Source organism: Ctenopharyngodon idella, chromosome 1, assembly GCF_019924925.1.
Source record: "Ctenopharyngodon idella isolate HZGC_01 chromosome 1, HZGC01, whole genome shotgun sequence".
In the NCBI taxonomy this organism is placed as follows: domain Eukaryota; kingdom Metazoa; phylum Chordata; class Actinopteri; order Cypriniformes; family Xenocyprididae; genus Ctenopharyngodon; species Ctenopharyngodon idella.
The window spans coordinates 33,584,321-33,604,818 of record NC_067220.1 but is presented as its reverse complement, the minus strand read 5'-3'; the positions used below and the strand labels follow the sequence as shown (position 1 = coordinate 33,604,818).

The window sequence follows — 20,498 nt, the reverse complement described above, 5'->3', positions numbered from 1 at the left end:
ATTATTTTAATTTAATGTTTAAAATAGTACTTTAATTTTGTATCTTGATTTGTAATTTTGTTCTGACTTATATTTTGTAAGAAAATCTCACTTCCGGTGTTCTGCATGTGCATTTCCTCAATCGTCCGCTGTTCTGGTTGAGAAGGCCAAATAGCGACTGTCCGGTGAGTGAGGACTGATTTTTAAACTCACTGCATTCGTTGTCTATTCTTTGAGTGAGCACGCAACGCGTTTTGTGCAACCGATATAGTTAATTCAATATTAAGAAGGCAGATATTGGTTTAAAGGTTTTACGAATAATAGCGGTATAGTCATTGAAAGTCCTTGAGAAATCTGCCTGTGGTTAAGCTACTACAAATACTGCACGGGTAACATTTGGCCTCAAATAAATAATATTGAGTTATAAATAATTATGCAAAGATTAAATATGTAAATGCATATTGATGTTTTAATGGAACTGTGTAGTTAATGTGTGGGAAGCTAATTAGTCTGCTAAAACGGACATGCTTGAGTGCGTGTCCTAAGCCACCTGCTGCAGTCCTACAGTCCAAACTGTTGCTTCATGCATTATTACGGACGTGTTAAATGTCGTCTAAAGATAAATTAGTGATAATTAATATGTGGTTCTCAAATGAACCACATTTATGTATCTGCTGCCTCGCGATATGAGCGGAACCAATGGTTTGGGTTTTTGTTTACGTTCTGTAAGGGGAAGTAAATCATGGAACACTATTTTGTGTAACTGCCAGTTTTTTTTTTTTTTTTTTTTTAATAGATATGTTTACAAATTGTCAGTAGATGTCCACCAGAATGTTTGTTGTTATAATCTGAGTAAATACACACATGACAAACCCTATTCTACCTCATTCTTGTCCCTATTACCCACAGTGCACTTCACAGAGATGTCTGCGGCGTTACGTGTGGTCTACACCATATCCAGGCCAGGTGGGTTTATGAAACAGAAGAAACATAAGATTAAAAAAAGCAATGAATACACTGGCATTTATGTATATGTACACATGTAGTGATAAAATAAAGTCTTGGCTCATAGATGAGTGATGATGTCATGTGCTTATTCCTTAGGGTCATTTCTGGCCAGTCAAAATCTTGCACGTCCTCTCAGCCTATCCGCACACAGAGCAGGGATTAGTAAGTATCTCATATCCTTTTGCTATCACATCACTTTTTTAATGAAAGCATGTTTCCGTAATGGAATAAAAAAAATAATTGTGACTTTTTATTTCACAGTTGTTTCCTTACAATTGAGTCTATATATCTCACAAGTTGGATTTTCTAACTCAAAATTCTCAGAATTGTAAGATATAAACTCACAGTTCTGAGGAAAAAAGTCAGAATTTTGAGATATGAACTGTGAAAAAAGTCACAGTTAACAATTTTATTTTTTTTATTCCATGGCGGAAACAAGCTTCCATACTTTTGTTTCTATATGCAGAGTATGTCAATAATCAGGAAGAAGCCACAGATATGAAGGCCATCACGGACCGTGCGGCTCAGACTCTTCTGTGGACAGAGCTGTTCAGAGGTCAGTAACAACATGAGCCTTTTATTTTCTATGAAGCACTTCCACAAATGATCCCGATAACTCGGAAAAAGTAGGAACCACCTGATATTTGTGTTGATGCAGGTTTGGGAATGACCATGAGCTATCTTTTCCGTGAACCTGCCACAATCAACTACCCATTCGAGAAGGGCCCTCTGTCTCCCCGTTTCCGTGGCGAACATGCGCTGCGCAGGTACCCCTCTGGAGAGGAGCGATGCATTGCATGTAAACTTTGTGAGGCCATTTGCCCAGCCCAGGTACACCCTCTTTCTGACTGCCCTTCTTCATCTTGATACATCATGACACTGTAATGACAAGCAGTAATTGCATGTATTTTTATTTATTTGCACATGTGAATAGGAAGAGTAATTACAAGAAAATAAAAGTAATGTATGCAAGGTGACACCCCTATTTTTCTCTCTCAGGCCATCACAATTGAGGCAGAACCTCGTGCGGATGGCAGCAGGAGAACAACGCGCTATGACATAGACATGACCAAATGCATCTACTGTGGCTTTTGCCAGGAGGCTTGTCCTGTGGATGCTATTGTAGAGGTGAGCATCTCATTTCAACCACTCATCCCGTCCCTTAGCAGGTTGTTAAATGAGTTATCAGACAATGGCCTTAAAGGGTTAGTTCACCCAAAACTGAAAATTTATTTTATTAATTACTCGCCCTCATGTCGTTCCAAACCCTTAAGATCTTCGTTTATCTTCGGAACACAAATTAAGATATTTTTGATGAAATCCAAAAGGTTTTCTGTCTTGGATTTTATCTACTGAGCCGTCATTCGGGCGTAAACATGGAAGCGCTGCACAGTGTTCACTGCGTAAACAGTGTAGAAGACTGACAGGGAAGAGAAGAGGTTGTTGAATAAATAAGCAGGGTGAAGCATGAATTAATTCACCATACATCGTATGTGACCAGATTTACTGAAGTTAATGTTTACCTTTACTCCTCTGTCTTTTCAGGGCCCCAACTTTGAGTTCTCCACAGAGACTCATGAGGAACTGCTTTATAATAAGGAGAAGCTCCTCAACAATGGAGACAAGTGGGAGGCTGAGATCGCTGCCAATATTCAAGCTGACTATCTATACAGATAAACATGCCTCATGGACTGTCTCGTCTCAACACAGTGACAATATAGTCTTCAACATGCTCTCTTACCAATAATTACAGTTTCAATTGCACAAGGAGGAATTGGTTTTAGACAGTTACAGTTGTGCTGAGTGCACCTTTTCAAAGCCCAGGGACTGACTGACTTTTTTTTTTCTTTTTTTTTGAAGATGCACATACTTTTTGATTTCTTTCAACGTGGGCATACATATAGATGCTCAGTTCTGATATCAAGTTCACACATTCAAATCTAAAAAATACAGTAGCCTTAAAGTGGAGCCTCCCATTAAAACATTTCTTTGTACATCAACAACTGTCATTTTGACTTTGAACATTCAACACAGCCTCACCATCACAGAGAAACTGTTGAGGTAAATTGTGTAATAAAGTGTCTAATGGCAGGATAAACAAATTGTTCTTGAAAACCACAAAGGATGACGCACTACTTTGAGGCCAATGTTATATTCTCATTATGAGCCAGTTGATCCATCCTCCCCATTTTCTCCCTTCTTCCTTTCATGTTTTGACTATCCAGTGAGCTTAAATGAAGAAAGAGTTGTAACAAACAAAAGCACTTCAGCAAGTGTTGAGTTTCTCACATTATATCCTTACAGGTAAAACATTTTATTTGTCCTTGTGAGAACTGTACAAAGACTACATACTTGTGGAACGTATATAATAAATTAATGCTCTGTCTAAATCTTTCACAATCTCCTGCCTCTTCTTACATAGCAATATTTTGGATAGCTTCATAAAAGCAATGTATATTTAAGATGAAGTTTTCATATATCTTTGTTTTGCTCCTTTGTTTTTTTTATGGGTTGTGAAATCTTTGGTTGACTGATTAAGTCTGTGTACTACTTTGTGAGACAAATCTTGATGCTTTGAGTTGTTTTGCAACTGTTTTTGTTGGTAGTGAAGAAATATACACGCTGTACAATTCTTGCTTGAATCACACAATATTAATTACAATCTGAATTGTGGTATTTTTTTCATTTACTGCTTAAAAAGCAAATCGATTTTCAGTTTTTTTTTTCAGTAGGCCTACTTCAAAAGTCACTTAACTTACCCCAAGCCACCTCGACTTTTAATAAAGTGACATGTGAAGGCCAAGTATGGTAACCCATACTCAAAATTTGTCCTCTGCATTTAACTCAGCTAGTTAGTGCACACACATTAGGAGCAGTGAGTAGTGAACACACACACTGCAAACCATGGACATGCACACCCGGAGCAGTGGGCAGCCATTTTGCTGTGGTGCCTGGGCAGTGATTTGGGGTTAGGTGCCTTGCTCCAGGGCACCTTAGTCATTTCCTGCTGGTATTGAGAATCGAACCTGCAAACCTTTGGGTTACCAGTCTGACTCTAACCATTAGGCCATGACTGCATACATATAAAATTACAATGTATTTAACTACATTTTAAAACATGAATTAAATAGTTTTTAAATGTATATTAATTTGTTTAAAAATAAAAAGTGATTATTTTCATTTTTATGTATGAATTGATAGCTTGTTCCTTAATGTTATTTTTAAGTGTCACTCCAAGTCCTTCATAGTCTGTGCTGTGAGAAGTCCTGTAGCCACCACGTCGTGTGCGTGCGATCTGTCAAGCGCTGTTTGCATCGTTCTGTGCTAATGGAGAAACAGAAGCGCCTCAGTAGAGGAAGATTAGCTACCCGGCATACAACTGTTGCTCTAATCCGATCTGAGAGGATAGGCTTAGGACAACTACAAGACAGGAGCGATACTGCCATATTGTTTGTTTTTTTGCAATAATAAAAAAGAATATTTTTGAGTTAAAATAAGATATTTTTGTCTAAAACAATAATAAAAAGGTTCTATTGGAACTCTGAACTGGGAGTATTCATACTGTAGTTAACATGTTTTCTAGTTATCCAGTCTGAAAACAGCGTCGCTGATACCTTTTATCTTCTATATTGACCATTACAGCTATTCGAAATCTTACAAATCTCATATTACACAGAACCGAAGATGAAGGATCGCCTGGAACAACTAAAAGCGGTAAGAGAGTTTTTCTTATGAGTTATGATTTCAAACAGCGGTCTGGGGACTGAATTGCTACTGTTTGACCTTTACCTGGGAGGTCCTGAGCTCAGTACTGACTGGGTCGTTGTAGTAGTTATGGTTAATTACGCGTAGATTATCTAACTGCCAATCATTACACTCATGATGATACAAACAGGTTAAAAGTACAAACAATATATGAACTGCCACTATGGTTAATTCAAGCATGTCTGACATTGATAGTTAAGATGCAAGAGCGTCCACATCCGTGTCCTCGTGATTTGTCATAGGTGCCAAATCTGCTTTAAAATATCTGTTTTCCATTTTAAATTCTGTGTAAAAAAATTATGTGTGTTAAATTCTGTAATGTTTTATTTCAGTTGAAATGTTGAAGATACGCCAATGGATTAGGTTTACTGACAAAATCAAGTAAAGGTTGCTGAACAAAATCTTAAACCAGACTAATGTAGTTTGTTGGTCTTGGTCGGTCTCCCAGCCTGGATGTCTTTTGGCTGGTCAAACTGGGAGACCAGCTGGACGTCCAGTTAAACACCAGCTTGACCAGCCTGGAAGACCAGCTAAAACCAGTTAAGACCAGCTTAAGCTGGTTTAATATGTTTTTACAGAAAGACACAGTTTCTGCCACATTGATAAACTTTATATTTTTGTTCCTGTGTGTCAAAATAGAAATCGGATCAAGCTCCTGATGATGTGGAAATTCCAGTGGAAAATAAAGAATTCATGGATGAATTCTTCGCTCAGGTATATGTGAATTAACTACACTGTAATAAAATGAAAGTGGACAGTTGAAGGTCACAGTTGGGTCATTTCTGTATGTGTTCTACAGATTGAGGAAATCCGCACCAGTATAGACAAGATTGATGAAAATATAGGCGAGATAAAGCGACTGTATTCTGTCATCCTTTCTGCACCTACATCAGACCAGAGTTAGTCTAATCACTTTTTACCTTTATTTTTATTTTTAAGTTATTTATCATTTTTCTCTGTCGTCTCCCCACCATATAAATATCTCATCTTCTTTCTCAAATAGAGACACAGGATGAATTGGAGGCAGTTACTAATGAGATAAAGAAACTGGCCAACAATGCTCGCAACAAACTCAAAAGTCAGTTTTCAGCTCTTGCATTGCTTGTTCATGAAAATATATCAATAATTGGACAATATGCTACAGCACTATTGTCTATAAATTCTGGTTTGATAAATTTTGTTGACAGGCATTGAGCAGAGCTTGGCATCCAACACAGAGGAGAGGGTTTCAGCAGATATACGGATAAAGAAATCTCAGGTAACCACTAGCTCTAACACAAGGATTTCAGTGAGTAGTTCATTTTTTATTTACACAGTATTTATCTCCTACATTTTAGCATGCCATTCTTGCTAAGAAGTTCGTAGAGGTCATGACCAAATACAATGAAGCCCAGGTGGAGTTTAGAGAGAAGAGCAAAGGGCGCATCCAAAGACAGCTGGAGATCAGTGAGTGACAAGCGGATAAACAAATTTGTAGGGTTTGTTAAAAAGAAAAAGATCAATTTTCGCAACGTTATTAAGGCCAATCTTGGATTCTGTCTCACAGCTGGCAAAGTTACTACTGATGAGGAACTGGAGGAAATGCTGGATGGAGGAAACGCTGCAGTATTCACAGCAGGAGTGAGTACTACTCTATATGCTTCTGTGTGTGATGTTTTGTTGAAAGAACATAACTTGTCTGTATGATTTTGAGGTTTAAGATACTTTACTTACAAAAACAAAAACAAAAAAAACATTAAAAATCTTGCCGACCCCAAACTTTTGAACAGTAGTGTGTGTTTATTACTTAAACAACTCTTTCTCCTTTTCTATAGATTATGGACTCTGGGATATCAAAACAGGCACTAAGTGAGATTGAGGCACGTCACAAAGATATTATGCGACTGGAGAGCAGCATAAAAGAGTTGCATGACATGTTTGTGGACATTGCAATGCTAGTGGAGAATCAGGTACATGCGTTTATCTTTTCTGGAGAATAAAGGAAAGATATAGCCCCATTTTGGAGGCCTTATGATTACAGCTGCTGTTTCATTCAGGTTGAACACCAGTCTGTTATATATCCATAGCATTTGATTCTCATCTGTCAACAGGGAAGTATGATTGACAGGATTGAGAGCAACATGGATCAGTCAGTGGGTTTTGTGGAAAGAGCTGTGGCTGACACTAAAAAGGCTGCCAAGTTCCAACAGGAAGCACGCAGGGTGAGCTTGGAAATTATGAGGAGTAAAACAAATGTGTCATATAATAAAATACACTTTCACTTTATAGCTTATTTGCATGTATAAAATGTAGACTACCAATTGTATGATTCTCAAATAGTGTTTTATTTTTCTTGCAGCAATTTTTTGTTGAGCAAGTTTTATTGTTCATCATCCTTTGAGTTTCTTTGGTTTTTCTTCTCTCTATATTTCTGTTTCTCCCTCATCTACACCTTCCAAATCTCTCTTTCCCAATCATTCTTTCCTCTCTGCTATTATTATATTACTATCATGTTGTCACTGTCCGTTCACTTCCTCCTTTGTAGAAGAAGATGATGATCATGCTGTGTTGCACGATTCTTGCGGTCATCGGTGGTTCTCTGGTGTATAGCTGGCTGACATAAACTTCAAGGTAAGCGTTCAAAAAGCTAAATTCATAACACTGTATGTTGAGTATTTGTGAGTAACATCCTGTCTTTTCCAAGGTGAAGAGTTTGTCTAGTCTACCAGAGTCTCTATCAAGAATCAAGAGAAGCATCTTAGTGCCGGTGAACCATAAGCATCTCTACTGACACATAACATGTTTTCCCGTGCTTGTTTATCTAATTTTGTCTTTTACATTCTTCCTGTCTTATCATTTGGCCTTGCATTGTTAGAGGCATCGTAGTATAATGTGATGTGCAAGCAATGTTAGGGCTGTGGTATGAAAAATAGCTTTAATTTGTTTTATGGGAATTTATGATAAAGCCTATATATGATGATAAAAGATACATAGAGGCTGTGTTTTGTTTTTGAGGCCTCATTTTTGTAACTGACAAGTGAAACATTTTACACTACCAATGTCAAATATTTTGTGTCCACTTAGTCCTTATTGGGGGAAAAAACTTAAACATTTTAATCATGATTTAGCTTTTATTTTAGGACAATGAGAGTAAAGGTGGTTATGTTGTTACTGACCATTTAATGCGGATTAGTAGCACTTTATTTTTTCAGTTTAGCTGGTACTTTTCTTGTATGTAAGTGATGATAGTAGTATTGTATTATATATATATATACATATATATATAATTTGGAGACACCGGAGTTATACAGTAGTCTGACTGAGTTATTGTCTAGACTGAGTGGTCGTGATTAAAAGACCGGAGTGTCTAAAATCTGTGTTATTCGTTCTTTCATCAAGGCTTAAAAAAATAAATTATTATTAATTATTATTTATGCGAGAAACTTTTCTGCAGTTGGTTGTGACGTTGTGGTTATCGACAGATGATTAGTCCAATGAGTCGCTGCGCGTTAGATGATGGCTGACCAATCAGCAACTACTTCCTGATCGCTTGGGTTAAGCGAAAAGTTTTACCATGCGGAGTTACATGGGGTCGATTACGGACGACATTTCAATTTGTACAGTTATTCAGAGTATTTCAAGACAGTTTACTTGACTCAAAGAAATGTCAAGGACTTCATGAGGACCTTATGTGAAGTTACACTGGGCTAATTCGAAAGAAAATGTAGATTTCTTTCACCAGACGCCACAAGCCAGAGCTTTATATGCAGTCATGGACTGGATGTCCGCCGGGGATGGGACGCCAAGCCACGTAAGATCTAAGGTACTTAAAAGCTATATTTTACAAATCACATTACGCATAAGAAATAAAAAAAAAACAATTTTGTTTCAGACATCTTGCTAAAACTGAATGAGTGTGTTGATATTGTATATTTGATTGGTTGGCAACGCGACGCTTTCAGCACATGTAAACCAATCTTTGTGTAGATCTTTTGATTTGCGTGCAACTCCAGCCAATGAGAGCATGGCTCGACTGGTCACTTTGACTTTTAGTACCGCCTCCCCGTGAAGTGACAGAAGCATTAACCAATGAGAGTAAAAGCGATGGCGTCGCATGTGTCTGTGATTGGATGCCAAATCTGTAACGGGCGGGACTTAATTCGTGGTGTTTTTGTGACGATGTGAAAATGGCGGCGAATGATCTACTATATTAACTTTGTCGGGAATTCACATAGTGGAGCTGTCTGAATAATGCTTACTTTCACTCAGAATTGAAAAGTTACTAGACGAGTCTAGTCGGAGTTCACATTTTAATAGTAAACAATACACGAGGATTATTTTAACCGCTGGATTTTCCCCACTGTGAGCACGAGTTTAAGTCTTGTGGAAATTTGGTTTTATTTTAAACTTGAACCGGGATTAGCGTATGTTACTCGATAAATATACGCTCCTCATTTTTCGCCTCACTCTTCATGGGTGACTGCAGTATTAAACGTTGTACATATAAGCCGTATGTATAAGCAAGACCCCATATCTCTTTGTATTTTTTTTTTTTTTTTTTTTTTTTACCACCGCGATTGTACTGGTTAGCGGATGGTTAGCTGGTGCTGATGCTCGTTCACTCTCCCCTCAGCAGCGCTTAGCTTGCCTAGATTGTTTCATGATTTTATCATGACCTGCTTTTTTTTCTTTTTGGTGTGAGAATATAATACAATATTTTTGTAGCTTTAAGGTCCGATTTTATGTGAATAAAGCTGCTGACGAGTTTTTAACTATTTGAAAACAGCGATTCTTTTATCCAGGCAGTATCCATGTAACGTATCATTATTTCGATGAAACGGACACTGTAATAAAGTGCCCATCGAGCACAGTTGTGTCGGTTATTTCTAACGGGATAAACTGACAGCAGCACGTTCGCTGGCTCGCAACTTGCCCGTGGACTGGCGGGCTGCGCGTGAGTCTTTATTTTGACAATGGACGACCCCAAACCGCGTTACAGCAAGCGACTGGTAAGTACAGCACAGTAAACACTTGGAATGCTTTGCTCTGGATGGTAGCCTACAACGGAGTTTATGAATTGGGAGCAGTTCGCTGATGAAATGTTTGCATCAGTGTTCAGTAGTGCTGTCATTTGAGTAGGAAAAAGAATCTGCAACGTGTGACTGAAGATGACTTTTATTACTCCATATCGGTTTAATATGCGTTCAAATGTTTAAAAATTTAGGCATAGCAGATGTCATAACTTCATTTAAAGATTTCTTGAAAGCCTTGACAGGTTTGCCACTCCCGTTAAAATGATAAATACAGTAGATGTTGAATTCTTGTCTGGCTTCTGACAGAAGGACCACGTGACCGGCAAATGCCAGCAACCACAGACCCTTACAGTTTCATGATCCGAAAACTTTCCCATTGTCACATAACAAAATATGTATAATTGTCAGAATAATTTGCGTAAGTTCACAAAGCGCGTACTTGCAATAAATTATGGTTAGAAATACCTAGAGATATACTAATTGGAAGGGCTATTTCTTTGAAGATCATGCAAATATATATTTTTCCTTTGTCTCGTCAAGAAGTTAAATATATTTATTCTTAGAACTATATTCTTATGCGTTAAAGTCTTTAAGGAGCTTACTTGCGATGAAACCTGCCAATTATGACAATTGCGTAAAAAGATTTTTTTTTCTTCTACACCACGAAATTCAGTAACGTTAGATCATTTATTAATACCCTGTGCTTATATAGTCAAGACACCTCGAACATTTCATTCATTAATACAGTTTAATCACTATAGTTTAAAAAATGGTAATAAAATATGACAGGATCTCAGAGTTAAACTGTCAGAAAAAAATAATCTTAATTATGACAGAAAACATTTATACAAAACATGGTCAGGTCAAAGTGTCAGAATAATTTTTGGTTCCAAATTTCTATCAATTTTACTGAGAGTCCACTGTATGAAGAATTTTTGTTTATAATATGTCACAGTTTATTTCGCTATCCTCACTTACATAAATTAACTATAGTGTCCTGCACCCACTAGTAAAAATATACCAAAAATGTCTGAATAATTTTTGGTTTGACTGTATTATTTTTGATGGATCTTACTTTCGATTAAAGTGGTTGAATTCTCTTGATCTTTGATTCGCGTCGCTTTAGCTCCATTCATATTAAATACACTTATTATTATTTATTTTTTATTTATATCCTCAACAATTATCCCCAACAATACCTCAGTTGTAAAGATGCTGAATGTTAGTTTCTGATAAAATTATTAATGTGCAGTTGTTTCCACACATTGGTTCTATTGTTGAATGCTGGGTTTTAGAGAATTTGTAGCACATAAATTAAAAGATCTCTCTCAGCCTGCATTACAATTGATCATCTTTAAGATTAAAATGGTCTGAAATCATATTGTTGGTTTGGTTGTAACATTTGCCCCGATAGTTTTCTGAAGAACAGGACAGTGATGGAGAGTGAGCAGGATTTGAGAGATTGTTGTGTGCAGAGTGTTTTTGTAGAGACTGGGGAAGTGGAGGACGAATGATTAGATTGGTTTAGCAGACCATGTGATCAGACATGCGGAAACGGGGGGAGGAGTGGGAGGGGACACTGCAGAGGCGAAAGGATGACAGAGGAGAACAGACAGCAGATTTTCTCATATTGAAAGACTGGAAGAAATGCAGGGATGGACAACGGACAGGAGATCCTTACGCTTGTTGACGGGGGGATGATGTTGATGAGACGGAGAGGCAGGAAGAGGAAAAGCCAGCAGAGGGATGAAGATGTGACACTGAAGGTGCGAGGTGTGTAGTGTCTCATTGCCCTCCACAAGGGCTTCCTCCTAGCGCACTGCAGTCTAGGGCCTCGCTTAGAGAGAGGGCGATCGAAAGCTGCATATGGAAGGGCACAGGAAAGGTTTTAATTCTGACATCAGTGCATTTTTTTTTTTTTTCTCTCTCTCTCCTTTTATACTCCACATCATCTGTAGAAGGGTTTGATCTCCCTCCATTGTGTGGACACATTGCAGTACAGGTTGTACTGTTTCACCATAAAATGCATATTTGCTGCTTTCGTCACTGGGAGATATGACAGTTTGTAGATCTGTGTTGTGAATGGAAGAGATTGAAAGATGCAGTGATGCAGCACCAGAGAGCGACAGATTGGCAGGGTTTGTGCACAGGCCCAGAAAACTGGGAAAACTGCAGCATCATTGACTAGGGATGGGCACAAGTGCCCTAAGAACTCGGAAATGACAGCATTGATTGATCTTGATAACAATTGCATCTTTAAAAATGTCTGTTCTTAATATTGAGATTGTTTACAGTTGCATTTTGGGCAGTTCCCTGCAGTCTGATTGGTTAGAATGGGAACATGGTGTACATGGTGACTTTTTTTGTGACAGCAGTTTCAAAAACAACTAGACAGGGACATAACTGATGTATTGGAACAGAACACAGGTCCTGAGACATGTTTTTAAAGTTTTTAACTTGATACAGTGCCTTAAAGTAGAGTTATGAGATCAATGATTGGCTGGTGTGTCTTTTGTGTGCTAATATAAAGGGCTTTGATTACATGTTCATAGAGGTGCATATTGTTCAATCAGGATGTGTGAATGGTTTGGGGAAAATTTCCTAAGGAACTGCACAGTCATGCCCAATTCATTTCATTGATTTTTTTTTTTTTTTTTTTTTTCTACCCCCCTCTTTTTTTTTTCTTGTTTTTGAGAGGGTGTGACGACAAAGGCTTAAGGAAGCGTGTGATTGGCTAGTGGTTCCACATTACCATAGAGACATTGAGGGCAGAGGCAAGGGCGAGCAGAGGAGGGTCTTATTGTTTTGTTCATTGTATGCCTGTATGTGTTATTCACCTGCTCCTGGTGAGCAGTGGTGCATCTCAACATCATTAAAACTGCAAACATGCATTATTTCAGATTCTACTTCTTTTTATTTGTACCTTTTTTTTTTTTTTTTTTTTATTATTAAGTAAGCATGCATTAAATTGGTCCAAAGTGAATGCAAAGGCTTCTATTTTAATAGAAATAAAGGTTTGTTTTGATTTTTGTATTCATCAAACAATCCTAAAAAAAAATTATCGTACTTTCCACAAAAATATTAAGCAACAAAGCTGTTTTCAGTTGTAATATTAATATAGGCCTAGTTGATAATAAATCGTCATGTTATTTGGACACCAAATCATCATATTAGGATGATTTGAAAATAATTACATGGCACTGATTCACTATTTTACTGTTTTATTATATATTTTTTATCAAATAAATGCAGTCTTGATGTGCATGAACATAAAAAACAAAACTGTGCCGGCCCCAAACCTTTGATTGGCAGTGTATGTTTCAGAAATCACTGACATTTATTTGTGCTTCAGTGGCGTTTTTTTGAAAGCATCACTTGTTTCAAATACAATCCTAAATACAACTTCCTTCTCCATGAAGGATACATGCATTTTTTTATTTTTTTTTTTAACAGAGCTTGTTAAAGAAACTTCCTGTACTGTACTGTTACCCACCTGTACTCAAAGGATGTAAAGATGTTCTATAAAACAGAAATAAGAATGTGGCCATTAGTTGTTTTCTGCTTGAACCACACCAGCGGTTCTGCTCCAAGACTCTCAACAGTGAATCCTCGTGCATCAGCATGATTTATGATGTTTTATTAATAGTTGCTGTGTGTGGGCTAGTGCTCGTGATGGGTGTGAGTTATTTAGTGTTTGTATGTGTGAGATTGTGGGCAAGTGCATCTCTCGGCCTAGTGTAGGAGTGTGCTCAAATAGCCCAACAAGTTGAAGCTGTGGTGGTTATACAATATTTCAACTATTAGAAGGAAGTAATTAATGTATGCAGAGAAATAGTGTTGTTCTGGCAACGGTTTTTCATTGTTTGATATTCTTTGTCTTGCAGCGGTCTGGCACGCGGCGGCGTTACCAAGACGATGGCATTTCCGACGACGAGATCGATGGAAAGAGGACTTTCGATCTGGAGGAGAAGCTGCACAGCAGCCGCTTCAGCTCTGACCGAGTCAAACGCATGGAGGGCAAAGGTGATAAAGAGTTGCAGTTCTTATGGAACTCATCAAAGAGATGCATCTTTATGGAGTGTGTAATTTAACTTGGCCTGTTTTTCAGACCTCACATATGAGTACGTCCAGAGATGTGGGCTCCGGGACCCCATCATCTTTGAGAGACCTGATGGACTTGGCATTAAGTAAGAGATTGTTTTATTTAATTTTTCTTGTAATGTACTTTACTCTCTTATTGAAAACCCTCCCTTTTGAGTTTCACAGATGCCTGTTTGTTTTTACTGTTGCTATTTTGTGCCTTTTTCCTTTCATATTTCAGAATCTTTATGAAGTTTTACATTTGAATCTTAACTATATTTGCTGTTTCCTTTTTCAGAATGCCGGATCAAGACTTTAGTGTGAATGATGTGAAGTTGTTTGTAGGTAAGTGTTTTTGTGGTGGAAATGCTGAATTTGGTTATATGTTGAATTACATGTTGACTAGAATCAGTGGTGCTGCTTTGGGATGCTTCAGCCTCTCCTCCCTGCTCTTCTTTGTTAACAGGAAGTCGGCGTATGATTGACGTGATGGATGTGTCTACTCAGAAGGGCACGGAGATGTCAATGGCCCAGTGGAGGCGTTACTATGAGACTCCTCCCTCTCAGAGAGAGAAGCTTTACAATGTTATCAGCCTTGAATTTAGCCACACTAAACTAGAGAGCCTCGTCAAAAGACCTGACACGGTAGGTACCTTAACGCTTAGACGTGCCAAAAATACTAATATTTAGATCAGTCTGTGATAGCCAAAACTTTTTCCATGTTGTCACAGGTGGACATGATTGACTGGGTGGACAACATGTGGCCACGGCACTTAAAAGAAAGGCAAAGAGATGCCACAAACTCGATCATGGACATGCAATACCCCAAAGTGCAGAAGTGAGCATTTCTTAGATCTTTCAATATAGTCTGTATGTATTCATGCTTGTGAAGGCTTTAAAACAAAAAGGGTCTGTTCACCTTAGGAGTTACCTTTGTGTCTTTTTTTTATGCAATCAAATGTACTGTTTGAGAGCAAAAATAATAATATTGTAATTTAAAAAAGCAAATGAAAAGATGTTTTAATTACAAAAATAATTTTGCGTTCACACCAGACGCGAAAGAAGCGTTAAGTGCGAGTGATTTACATGTTAAGTCAATGCAAAGACGTGATAGACATCCTGCGGCGCGATGCGTGCGAATGAGGTGGCGTGAATGATGCAGCGTGAATTGAGTGTTTCGGGCGAATCGCGCGAGTTGAAAAATCTGAACTTTGGAGAATATTCGTGCTGCGTTAACCAATCAGGAGCTTGTTTTAGTAGTGACGTGATTACGATGTAGCAAGCGGAGGCAGAAATCCGAAACAACAATGGAGGACAAAATTATCGTCGCTGTATGTGGATACCCGGAGCTGTATGATACATCTTCCTACTTTTATAGAAACGGGAATAAAAAGGATCTTGCTTGGAAGAAAGTGAGTGAGGAGGTTGGACAATCTGGTAAGTTGTAAAAAACACTCTTTACTCAATTTGAGCTATATATATATACATATTAAGACTGCCGCCTGGCAGAAGCCCCTCACATGATGCGAATTTGCGTTTGTTGTGAAGTGAATTTCACGTGCGAATGAAGCGAGTAAACTCAAAATGTTCAAGCGTCCAACTATGCACGATTTATTCGCGCAAGTCGCGTCTGGTGTAAACGCCCCATAATAACTTCCATTTGCAGTCTAAAGTGAATTTATAATGAAATGAGTGGAAATATATTATCTACATCTTTTTGTATTAGATAATAAACCAAAGACCATAACAATGCACCTTCAGCATTTCTCATTATAAGCATTATTTATTCTTATAAAATACCCCAAATCACATGAAAAACACATCCAACAATATATTGTTGTAATTGGCTATTTATTAGCTTCATGTTTCATTTGTACAAACATTTCTATCTGTTATTTATGTATGGAGACAGAATGCTGAAGTTTACAGGATTTTCGTCATAGAAGGGTGTGAGTTATTATGACCACATAATATGAGTGACAGATCAGTAGCAAATCCTCTGTCTGGGAGTCATTTGACCCGGAACAAAAGCAGAGCCAGTGAGATCATCAGATCTCATAATTTAGTGGAAAATGAATAGAAATGACAGTTCTTTCTAAAGAAATATTAAGGAAACATTGGAATACATCAATATTTGTTTCCAAATGTGCACACTTTTAGACTAAATGCCCTTAATGGACGTTGTTTAGTATGAACAAAAAATATGGAGCAGACGCAACCGAATATGTATGTCTCCGTATTTCCTTTGAAATCTCAATAACTAATGGTTTGGTTTTGCATGTTTGATGTGTACTCCTGACAAAATAAAATGACACTGTAACCCTTTTTATCACAAACAGAGGTCAAAATCAAATTTAAAGTCCTAAATTCTTCTGATATACAGGTCAAGATTAAATAAGACTGTCGTAGTAATAGCCTGCAGTGAATGTAAACGACAACAACTCGTGCCACTGGAGATCTTTTAAAGTTAAATGGTTATCTGGCTACAGGGACTGCAGAATGTTCTTACATGATTTATGGCATTAGACAATGATGTGTTGCTCTCCATTTTACAACCCCTGCTCCCTGTCAGACTCAAAGCGGGACCGGGTAGTGGGTGTGGCCAAAATATTGCACCAACAAGAATGACAAATAGAAGCAGGTCTTTCATTCTGGTGCTTAGATACCACCCACTGAAACGCAGCTTCACTTGGATTCAAAAATTTTCAACACTCAAGCAAAGCTTTTAGACTCAATGACGGCAGAAGAGAGCAAATTTGTGTGTGCGTGATAAACTGCGCAAAGAAAAACTTGTAAAAATTTACTCGCTCTGAAAAGTTTTAGCCATTTTTATTTGAGTAATTAAAACAGTCTTAAGAACCCTTTTTATTTGCACACTTCTATTTTTTTAATTGCATTTTGTTTGATTGCATAAAAAAGACAAAGTAATTTCGTATGCACCAGGAAATAAGTCCTCTGTGTTATTACATTTTCTATCCTAATTATCTTCATGCCTCATTTCTCACACATCTCTCTTTGTTCGTTGTTATTTTCTTTTAACAAAACAGTCCTCTTCCCCTATTTCAAATTTGCCTGTTCTGTGTGCAGGTACTGCCTAATGAGCGTGCAGGGCTGTTACACAGATTTCCACATAGACTTTGGAGGCACATCTGTGTGGTACCACATACTGCGGGGATGCAAGGTCAGAAAACTATGTGCACATACACTACTGTTCAAAAGTTTGGGGTCGGTAAGATTTTTAATACATTTTTGAAAGAAGTCTCTTAATTATCTATTAATTTATTAATTAAGGCTGCATTTATTTGCTCAAAAATACAGTAAAAACAGTGATAGTGTGAAATATTATTACAATTTGAAATAACTGTTTTGGTGCTCATGAAACATTTCTTATTCTTAATGAAAACAGTTGTGTAATATACGTGGAAACTGTGATTACATTTTTTGGGGTTCTTTGAATATAAAGTTCAACTGCATTTATTTGAAATAGAACATTTTATAACCATGTGAAAGTCTTTACTGTCACTTTTGCTCAATTTTATTCATCCTTGCTGATTAAAAAAAAATTACAATAAGGTTCTATTTGTTAACATTAGTTAACTACATTTGTTAACATGGACTAACATTGAAAAATACTTCTAAAGCATTTATTCACCTTAGTTGATGTTAATTTCAACATTTACTATTACTTAATTAAAATCAAAGGTGTATCTGTTTTATATGATTATAATTTTAATGAAATTTATATGAAATAGGATTAATTGGTCCTGAGATAACAAGAACTAACAATAAACAGTTGTATTTTATTAACTAATGTTAACAAAGATCAATAAATACTGTAACAAATTATTGCCTATTGTTAATATTAGTTAATGCATTAACTAATGGGAACTTATTGTAAAGTTACTGAATCTCTTTTAAAAAAAAAAAATCTCATTGACCCCAATGGTAGTGTACATGCTGAAATCATTGTGATGCAAATGAACTGTTGTGCTTTACATCTGATAATCAGTTTGCTGTCAAAATGCCCAAAATGTTTTTGGCCCAGATGAGCCTGATTGCCTGTGTCTGCTACAGGTGTTTTGGTTAATCCCACCCACGCCACAAAACCTGGAGCTTTATGAGAACTGGGTGTTGTCAGGGAAACAAGGCGACATCTTCCTTGGTGACAAGGCCACTGATTGCCAGAGGATTGAGCTCAAGCAGGGCTACACATTCATTATTCCATCGGGTAAGCATATGTAGACACATACACATTCATTTACATGAAGAGAAAACTAGATTATATTGTGTATATTTACTCGGAATATCTAAGATTATCATGTGTTTTCATGGTTTTAGATTTGAATGATTTAATTTTTTTTGTTTGACGATTAATCGAGTAATCAGATCATTTATTTGTGGTAATAAAAATAGACCTAAGTGAACAATAGCCTTTAAATTGTCTTAACATACATACATAACAGTGAGGCAATAATAAATGTTTTGAATAAAGTATGAAAAGCAACAGAAATGCTACAGCCACTGTATTTTCTATGAAACACAAAGTGCGTCAGACTTTATTTGCATTCCCAAATGCACGTTATTGGAAACCCAAACAAATAACACATGCAGAGACAGAGTTCTTGTGGAGCAGCATATACTGTGAATGGAGCTGCTCTGATCCACTGGAAGAAACACGTAACCTGCATGCACGTAACCGCCTTTGTGATTTCACAATAGCACTATACTCTATACCTATAATGCCCTGTTCACAAGATGTAATGTAAGTCTCTGATGTCCCCAGAATGTGTCTGTGAATTTTCAGCTCAAAATACTCTACAGATCATTTATTATAGCTTGTCATAGCTTGTCAAATTTGCCCCTATTTGGGTGTGAGCAAAAACACACCCTTTTTGTGTGTCCCTTTAAATGCAAATGAGCTGCTGATCCCGGGCTGCTTTCCAAAAGAGGGCGGAGCTTTAACAGCTCACGCTTCGGTTGCTCAACAACAAAGCTGGAGAATCTCACGCAGCCAAAATGATGATTGTCGGTAACTGTGTTCAGCCTTATATTGTTCAAACTGGAGTCGGACACTGATGGAGAGACTCAGGAAGAAGTTACAACTTTTATAATGCAACTGGACGTTTCTGAATGGTTAATGGATAAATTTATGTAGTTGCTGTGGAGTTGATTCAGCTTATCGACTAGCATGTGCCGTCATGTTAATATTTTGTGCAAATCCAATGTTGAATTGACCCTCGTTTGTGAAGCAGTGCGGCGTAAAATGACGGCATGGTAACAACACTCTTCTACAAAAACTCTTCCTCTTCTCTAAAGCAGCCCAACATGGCCTCACCCCTTTGTTGTGTGTCTCCGGGGGCAGGCAGTGTTTATGTAAATTTTAGGGTTTGTGATGTCACCAACCTGGGAAGAAGCTTGTTGTAGTCCCTACCAGCCGTTTATTGTAGTCCTTAAAAAGCAATTTCTGTAAAAAAAAAAAAAAAAAAATCTCCCTTTGCATTGAACTTTGAGCATCGTAACTTTGCAGATGTTCTTTATGTTCAAACAGCAACATTACACACTAACTAAAGTTAAAAAAAAGTGAAATCATAATCAAGGACCCCTTTAAATTGTGTCATATATCGAGCAGCCTTAGGAAAAAAACTGTCTAATAATGCGGTTCATCGATTCTCATCCGTGGAATGCACCGTTTCCGTTATTTTGGCAGTTAATAGGCACAGGTAAATTGCAATCAAGGATTTTTTTTCTTTTTTAAATCGAGTACTTGAATTAATCGAGGAATCGTGACAGACCTAATTTAAGTTTTCTTAAATGACATGTTTTGTTTTGTAACATTTTAGGTTGGATTCATGCGGTGTATACACCAGTGGACACACTTGTATTTGGTGGAAATTTTCTACATAGTTTTAATATCCCCATGCAACTGCACATCTCCAGCATTGAGGACAGGACAAGGGTGAGCCCAACATTTCATTGCAGTGGTTGCCATTTTTTTTTAAATTCTTTTATAACTTGTATACCTATTTATGGTCTTTTTAATCTCAAAAGAACACATCTGGGTCATATTTGACCCTAAATTTAAAAGTTTAATAAGAAAATACATTATGCATTAAGGGGGAAAAAAAGCTGCATTTTTGTAAAACATTTTTGCACCGTTTTGCTTTGTTAAATTATCTTGATAATAATCACAATTTTCATTTCGTTACTTCAATCCAAAAAATTTATATATTTCAATACTACAAATAATCATGGCAGTATTTCTTGTACTGAAATTTTTTTTTTTCTGATTTTAATAAAAACTAAACCTTTGTGTCTGGACAGGAAGATTTTCCTTACTGCTTTACGGTAATGAGAATGTGACGTTTTTCTCATAATTATTGGAAATTTGATAGGAAAATATGTATATTTTTTTATGAAAGTAATGTAACTGGGGGGAGAAATCGTAATGGTCTCTGGTCGTCCTCAGGTGCCTGCTAAGTTCCGGTATCCGTTCTATTATGAGATGGGTTGGTACGTGTTGGAGCGTTATCTGTACAGCATGACCAACACATCATATCTCATCCCTGAGTTCCAGAAATACTCTCTGGGCATTGGTCAGTACATTAACAACACATTCACATCCACACAGATTTGCTTGTAATGAGCACAAATAAG

General features: G+C 37.2%; 3 protein-coding genes across 10 annotated transcripts in view; all 3 read left to right on the top strand.

Annotated features, from left to right (window-relative positions):
* Positions 1 to 61: 61 nt before the first annotated feature.
* Positions 62 to 3,381, top strand: ndufs8a (NADH:ubiquinone oxidoreductase core subunit S8a). The gene is made up of 7 exons (XM_051902971.1): positions 62 to 164; positions 889 to 945; positions 1,084 to 1,149; positions 1,454 to 1,543; positions 1,646 to 1,818; positions 1,987 to 2,115; positions 2,533 to 3,381. Exons 2-7 carry the CDS (start codon positions 903 to 905, stop codon positions 2,662 to 2,664), a joined length of 633 nt encoding a protein of 210 aa, XP_051758931.1. The 5' UTR covers positions 62 to 164; positions 889 to 902; the 3' UTR covers positions 2,665 to 3,381.
* An 886-nt stretch (positions 3,382 to 4,267) lies between these two features.
* Positions 4,268 to 8,190, top strand: stx3a (syntaxin 3a). Its single transcript, XM_051902865.1, has 11 exons — positions 4,268 to 4,701; positions 5,392 to 5,466; positions 5,552 to 5,651; positions 5,756 to 5,830; positions 5,940 to 6,010; positions 6,090 to 6,198; positions 6,299 to 6,372; positions 6,567 to 6,701; positions 6,843 to 6,953; positions 7,277 to 7,362; positions 7,436 to 8,190. The coding sequence occupies exons 1-10, from the start codon at positions 4,672 to 4,674 to the stop codon at positions 7,352 to 7,354; spliced, it is 858 nt and encodes a 285-aa protein (XP_051758825.1). The 5' UTR covers positions 4,268 to 4,671; the 3' UTR covers positions 7,355 to 7,362; positions 7,436 to 8,190.
* A 77-nt stretch (positions 8,191 to 8,267) lies between these two features.
* Positions 8,268 to 20,498, top strand: part of kdm2aa (lysine (K)-specific demethylase 2Aa) — a 26,766-nt gene continuing 14,535 nt past the window's right edge. The window contains exons 1-11 of one of the 8 annotated variants that reach the window (XM_051902132.1): positions 8,268 to 8,554; positions 13,649 to 13,787; positions 13,873 to 13,951; positions 14,143 to 14,189; positions 14,311 to 14,489; positions 14,576 to 14,682; positions 16,932 to 17,025; positions 17,919 to 18,072; positions 19,685 to 19,800; positions 20,166 to 20,189; positions 20,311 to 20,437. In XM_051902132.1, the coding sequence (XP_051758092.1) occupies positions 8,504 to 8,554; positions 13,649 to 13,787; positions 13,873 to 13,951; positions 14,143 to 14,189; positions 14,311 to 14,489; positions 14,576 to 14,682; positions 16,932 to 17,025; positions 17,919 to 18,072; positions 19,685 to 19,800; positions 20,166 to 20,189; positions 20,311 to 20,437 (1,117 nt within the window). In that variant the 5' untranslated portion in view covers positions 8,268 to 8,503. Of the gene's footprint in view, positions 8,555 to 8,916; positions 9,741 to 11,349; positions 11,538 to 13,648; positions 13,788 to 13,872; positions 13,952 to 14,142; positions 14,190 to 14,310; positions 14,490 to 14,575; positions 14,683 to 16,931; positions 17,026 to 17,918; positions 18,073 to 19,684; positions 19,801 to 20,165; positions 20,190 to 20,310; positions 20,438 to 20,498 lie in introns of those variants that run through there. The other 7 variants (XM_051902142.1, XM_051902113.1, XM_051902167.1 and 4 more) reach the window with 7 other exon arrangements.

Bases quoted from the DNA above. Each gene is read 5' to 3' on its own strand.
- ndufs8a (XM_051902971.1), top strand. From the start codon at position 903: ATGTCTGCGGCGTTACGTGTGGTCTACACCATATCCAGGCCAG. The intron at 946-1,083 runs GTGGGTTTATGA...CTTATTCCTTAG, and splicing joins CTACACCATATCCAGGCCAG to GGTCATTTCTGGCCAGTCAA. The intron at 1,150-1,453 runs GTAAGTATCTCA...TTCTATATGCAG, and splicing joins CGCACACAGAGCAGGGATTA to AGTATGTCAATAATCAGGAA.
- stx3a (XM_051902865.1), top strand. From the start codon at position 4,672: ATGAAGGATCGCCTGGAACAACTAAAAGCG. The intron at 5,831-5,939 runs GTCAGTTTTCAG...TTTTGTTGACAG, and splicing joins TGCTCGCAACAAACTCAAAA to GCATTGAGCAGAGCTTGGCA. The intron at 6,199-6,298 runs GTGAGTGACAAG...TCTGTCTCACAG, and splicing joins CCAAAGACAGCTGGAGATCA to CTGGCAAAGTTACTACTGAT.